The 6,853-nt window shown below is 37.7% G+C and overlaps 1 protein-coding gene across 1 annotated transcript; it reads right to left on the bottom strand.

Annotated features, from left to right (window-relative positions):
• Positions 1–636: 636 nt before the first annotated feature.
• On the bottom strand, positions 637–2,043 carry LOC136825203 (uncharacterized). Its single transcript, XM_067081229.1, has 2 exons — positions 2,032–2,043; positions 637–1,491 (listed from the first exon to the last, which is right to left on the bottom strand). Exons 1-2 carry the CDS (start codon positions 2,041–2,043, stop codon positions 646–648), a joined length of 858 nt encoding a protein of 285 aa, XP_066937330.1. The 3' UTR covers positions 637–645.
• Between the last annotated feature and the right edge of the window lie 4,810 nt (positions 2,044–6,853).

Below are 6,853 nucleotides of genomic sequence, written 5' to 3'. Positions count from 1 at the left end.
ATATATATATATATATATATATATATATATATATATATATATATATATATACGTTTGTGTGTGTGTACGGAAACATATAATAGAAAACATATATAATAGAAAACAATTTACTTCACACTAATTATTTTTTTATAATCCAAGCAGTGATATAAGATTTTCATAAACCTTTAATAAAATTTCAGAAAATTAAAGATACTTAGGTCCACAAACTTACTCGGTTGTTAATTTCTAGCCACACTCCAAATTATGTACATAATACACTGAAATATATGCAGTTGCTATATACTTAAACAGGCATGTGATTTTATTATTTTGTGCAAATATAAAACGAGTGTTAACATGTGGATTTATATTTTTCTGAATCTAGAAAGGAGAGAAATACCCTAAAAATAATCAGATATGAAAAAGATAACAATATGTATATCATTAATTTATTCCATAAAATATAAATTTGCAAAAGGATCACATTTGGCATGAATAGCTCTCTACATTAAAAGCAGCGCGTCAACACCGTAACCATCAAGGTCAACAAAATCCTTTGAATTCGGACGTTGCAGATGTACTTGTTGGCGCAGGTGCTCTACGTCGCTTGGGGCACGGATGTCTTAACAGACCTCAGACAGAGTGCCCTGAAGTAGGCAGATTTTAGTAAAAGCTGTATGGAACAGCCTGCTTGGGAATGTCCACCACCTTCAGCAGCTTGGTTGCGCTTGGAGTGTCTGCGTCTTCAGCTACCTCGACGACAGCAGGGATTGCAGAGTATGGGGCATAGGTATGAGCAGCATGGACATATGGGCCCAAGGTATGGCCAAGGCCATACAGGGCAGGGTGCCCGTATGTCACAGGAGCAGAGAATCCATAGGAGAAACCACGAAGTGGAGAGTAAGCACTCAGAAAGGGAGCAGCTAAAACAGAGCGCTTCTTACGATCAGGGGCAGCCTCTCCGTCAGCAGCTGCTTCATCATAAGCTGCCTGATGGGCAGCCTTAGCAGCAGCTACCTCTGGAGTGTCTGTAACGGGTTCTGGCAGTGGTCCGGGAAGAGCCAAAGGGGCAGCTTCTGGGGCATCGGGAGCCACAGGCAGGTTGGTGCCAGAGACGCGGAAGCCAAGGGCGTCAGCTACGTAGTGCTGGGTTTGGACCTTGCCCTCGGAGTCGATGTAATTGTAGGATCCCCTGACGACGCCAAAAGCATCTCGATGCTCATTGCGGGCAGAAGGACCACCGGCATACCCGAAGGAGTACTGGCCGAGTTCGTCTTGCGCATGATACTGGGTTTGAACTGGGGCATAAGGAATGGTGTTGTATCCAGCAGTGTATCTTGGATAGCCCAAGTGGTTATACGCCAGTGCTCCGTGAGGTCTTAATATATGTGAAGTTGCATGGGGTAGGCCTAAGATCCCTGGGTACAGGCCTGGGTGAGCACCGAACACACCCGGGTATGCCACAGACGAACCACAGCAGGCAACAGCCGCCGCGAGAGAAAATAATGTCTGAAATGAATATGTAAAAAATAACATCAGCAAAAAGACAACCGCTAGTAATTGAACTTAAGCGAAAAAATTATCTAAAAAAGTATTCATGTTATTTAATCCGTTTAAGGCTATAGGCTTATCTAACAATGAAAACTGTCCAGAAGTGCTTCCAAATTTGTATATCAAACAATTCACGTCTATGAAAGATGCTATCAACGGTTAAAATCAGCATATATATATATATATATATATATATATATATATATATATATATATATATATATATATATATATATATTTTTATATATATACATACATACATACATAAATACATACATACATACATACATATATATATATATATATATATATATATATATATATATATATATATATATTAATTTATATATCTATATATGTTTGTATATATACATATATATGCATACATACACAAATATATATATACGTATATATATAATTTTATGTATAATGTACGCTATCAACACGATCTGCAGGAACATGTTACTCATCAATAGTGAAGGCATTTCCAATGCTTACCAGAGCATTCATTGTGATCGAGCTGAGGAAAGAGGCTGTCTGTCTGTGGTGATCAGTGAACCTTCTTTTATACTGGTTCCTTCATGACAAGGACTATGGGGCGTGGACGACTTTTCACGAAAACCTCTTCATAGTTTTTTTATGGGGCCTGTCTTTTTTGCTTGAGAAATGTGGCAAAGAAAAAAGGACATAACTTGATAACTCTAATGTTGTTTTTAAACCTCTTTCCTTCGCTTATTCATTTAGTTTACCAATGTATGCGCTAATGGTTACGGATACATGCAAGTGTTCCATAAACATACAATGAAAAAGGTACATATGAATGTACTCTACATACACATTTACATGAGACCGCATACACACACATTTATCGGCGTCAATAACCTAGATGTTGCAGCAACATTTTTAGTAACCATTACATGTGTTTGTGTGTGCATGTATGTCTAACATGTGAATATCCTAGGACAGTAAGTAATGGTGTTATCATTTTATGAAAATAGGAAATCGAAGAAAAGGAAAATTTCAGTTACTCTTTCATCCCCCTTGTCTTTTGTTCTTGAAAATCAAGCAAATTGTGTTCGGTCAGTAAGTGAATGGGTAACCACCGACAAATGCCAGAAGCCATTGATTTACAAAGCCCATGTAACCATCATTTGGGCAAGCGCATGGCCCAAGTAAGTTCATCCCAAAATCAATACCTAAAATTTTGCAGCAGCCTCGGGAATCTAATATGAATGACACTGGGTCACAGTGAGACTCGAAAGGCAAAATTGAGTGTGGGTAAGCTAAGGTTGATTAATCTATCATTAACTAGATCACAATGATGAAAAAATATGGAAATAATCTGTAAGTTTTGGAGTTATATATTACTCATTTTGTACCAAGGCATACGCCAGGTAACTGATTGATGAAGTTAGTGATATATATATATATATATATATATATATATATATATATATATATATATATATATATATATATATATATATATATATATATATATATTGTGTATATACATATTTACATATATATACACTGAAATGGTGTACATAATATATATACTGGATATATATACACACACATACACACACACACACACACACACACACACACACACACACATATATATATATATATATATATATATATATATATATATATATATATATATATATATATATATATATAAATATAATGGGCAAGTCTCCACTACACAATAAACTTTCAATTTTTAAACACCAATATTCACCATGCAGCAACGAAGTCCACAGTGGGTGGAACTGTGCCAGTAATTTAATGTGCAGCAGCAAGAGGATTCAAGGGGGGACAAACAAACTTTGACAAAAACCACATAATATTTAATACATAAATCAAAGACTGAAGTAACACATGGACCTCGTAAAATACATAACTTATATGAACACCAAACACCCTTAACTAACAAAATCAAAATACACTCACACTACTAAGATAGCCGGCAAAACACTTATACCCAAAAAGGAGGGGCCCAGAAAGTAAGAGAGGAACAAAAAGAGTAGAATAACCTATCATTGTACAGGACTAACTTATCTTAAACCAAAAAGGACTTGATTATAATGCTGTGATCTCCTCAAGACGTTAAGCAACTCTTGCACCATCGCAGATAAGGACTATTTCGCATAGCTAGGGCTCACGTAAGGCCCAAACAAGCAGTGGTGGTGCCAAATTGCGCTAATAAAATCTCCCTTACCTTAAACAGTAGGGCCTGCTGCACTCCAGCAGGACAGGTAATCCAAATTATCAGTGCACCAAGGCAGCAGAGTGCAATAGCAGCAGCAGGTCATCAACAGCCTCACAACACAGTTCAGGAGCAGATCCTAGTTCGTCCTTTTCAGGACCAAACCTAAACTCCCCAAGTGGGGCGTGCTAAGGCGCCGACACTCGAAAAGAGAAAAGAAAAATGTAACTGCTTGTTTCAAATAGCAGGCTGGTGAGGAGAATAAACAACGTCCTTACTAATAAAAATGTAAAAAAGACAACAAACTGTATATGTACAATTATATGTATATATATATATATATATATATATATATATATATATATATATATATATATATATATATATATAATTGGAAATCTGCACCAAAAAGGCCCCTTTCTCCAACCATCGTGGCCATATGTACACCCAGATCGACGGGGTGGCGATGGGTTCTCCCCTCAGAGTCCTCTTCGCCAATTTCTATATGGGCACTGTGGAGCAAAGGGTATTCGAAGATATACACCAACCAAGAATGTACGTGTGCTACATCGACGACACCTTCGTCAGCGCCAATTCACAAGAGGAGATCGAAAACCTGAGGCGTGCATTCCACAACCATAGCTGCCTCAGTTTCACGATCGAGCAGAGCCAAAACCGCTGCCTCCCCTTTCTTGACGTCCTTGTGGAACAGAGAGAGGCCTCTTTCTCTACGAGGGTCTACACGAAACGCATGAACCTGGGCATGTGTATGAACGGGGCGAGCGAGTGCCCCGAGAGGTATAAGCGCTCCACCATCAGCGCCTACGTCAGGAGGGCCCTCTCACACTGCTCCTCCTGGAACGACACACACGGAGAAATAGAACGTGTAGCCCAGACCCTCGTCGACAATGGACACCCAAACTGGAGTATAGAAGAGTCTATCAAGGCGAACATCGATAGATGGTACCGTCAGGAACCTCGCCCCGATGCCCCTGAACGCATAGAGCTCTTCTATAAAGGACAATTTCACCATAAATATAAAGAAGATGAACGCACCCTCAAAAACATCATCGAAAATAATGTCAGCCCTGTTGACTCCAACAAGAATATACATCTGGTTATTTATTATAAGAGCAAAAAGACGAGCAGCCTGGTTATGTGTAACAACCCAGCCCCCCTCAGCAGGACCCCTTGAAGAAAACCAACGTGGTATACTGGTACTCATGCCCTGTCCGAAGATGCCTCGGTTCTTACATCGGTATGACCACCATGCATTTCTCCAAGAGGATTTCCTGCCACGCCCAAGAGGGGGCTATCTTTAATCATGCCAGGACCGTCCATAACCAGAGAATAGAAAGAAAAAACATAATCACGAACATCGAAATAATTGACCAAACTACCCACCACCGCCGCCTACGCTTCTTGGAAGCATTGCACATTGGGAAGGAGAAACCAACCCTCAACATCACGCAGGAAATATTTCTCCTCCCCACGGCAGCCAGGAGACATGCACCGAGCGATCCCCATAGCGAACGCTCGAATCAAAATTCGGCATCGGAGGATCGAAATTCTTCCATTCATCCCCAGCACTACAACGCCGCTCGCACATCGGCCTGGGAAAATAGGCTCCGCCCGAGGGTACATGCCCTGGGCAGCCAATCATAATTCAGCACCAATCAAGAACCCCCTATAAATACCAACCCGAGCACCTCGTTTCTTCAGACCTTCTGCAACTACATCCAGAGGATGACCAACGAGCTGGTCGAAACATGTTGACGGTACCTAAAATAGAACCTGAATCCAGACGAACTATTTCTGATTGGATATTTTAATAAAAGACTTCCCATATTCTGCACACTATCCTTCTCCAACATGAATATCGGCCAGTTGCTGACTAACATCGCTGAGCCTGAAAAGCTAATCATAAGGAAGATAGAAAAGACACTATATAAGATAAATTCGCATAATACAGCCATCCTTTTTAATAAGACCTGTTTAAAAGAGGGTCTACTCCCTTCAAATAATAATGATAATAATTGAGGACACCAAATGACACCCTTTCTTGAGGACGCCAATGTTCAGGACACCAGGATGCCAAATGGTACCTTTTACCCTACTAACAAATGTTCAGGACGCAAAATGGTACCTTTTACCCTACTACATAATTTTTTTATATATGCATGTTATTTTCTTCAGCAAAAATATAAAAATGAAATAAATAATAATAATAATAATAATAATAATAATAATAATAATAATAATAATAATAATAATAATAATTGAGGATGCCAAACGACACCCTTTCCTGAAGACGCCAAATGTTCAGGACGCCAAATGGCACCTTTTACCCTACTTACTACATCATTTTTTTTTATATATGTATGTTATTTTCTTCAGCAAAAATATAAAAATAAAATAAATAAAGAATAATAATAATTGACGACGCCAAATGACACCATTTCTTGAGGACGCCAAATGCTCAGGACGCCAGGACGCCAAATGGCACCTTTTACCCTACTTACTACATAACTTTTTTTATATATGCATGTTATTTTCTTCAGCAAAAATATAAAAATAAAATAAATAAATAATAGTAATAATAATAATAATAATAATTGAGGACGCCAAATGACACCCTTTCTTGAAGACGCCAAATGTTCAGGACACCAGGACGCCAAATAGCACCTTTTACCCTACTTACTACATAATTTTATTTTATATATGTATGTTATTTTCTTCATCAAAAATATTAAAATAAAATAAATAATAATAATAATAATAATAATAATAACTGAGACGCCAAATGATACCCTTTCTTGAGGACGCCAAATGTTCAGGATGCCAAATAGCACCTTTTACCCTACTTACTACATAAATTTTTTTTATATATCATATGCATGTTGTTTTCTTCAGCAAAAATATAAAAATAAAATAAATAAATAATAATAATAATAATAATAATAATAATAATAATAATAATAATAATAATAATAATTGAGGACGCCAAATGACACCCTTTCTTGAGAACGTCAAATGTTCAGGATGCCAAATAGTACCTTTCACCCTACTTACTACATAAATTTTTTTATATATGCATGTTATTTT

This window comes from Macrobrachium rosenbergii, chromosome 37 (genome assembly GCF_040412425.1).
Source record: "Macrobrachium rosenbergii isolate ZJJX-2024 chromosome 37, ASM4041242v1, whole genome shotgun sequence".
In the NCBI taxonomy this organism is placed as follows: Eukaryota; Metazoa; Arthropoda; class Malacostraca; order Decapoda; family Palaemonidae; genus Macrobrachium; species Macrobrachium rosenbergii.
The sequence above is the reverse complement of the archived record's forward strand: the minus strand, read 5'-3'. Positions and strand labels throughout refer to the sequence as shown.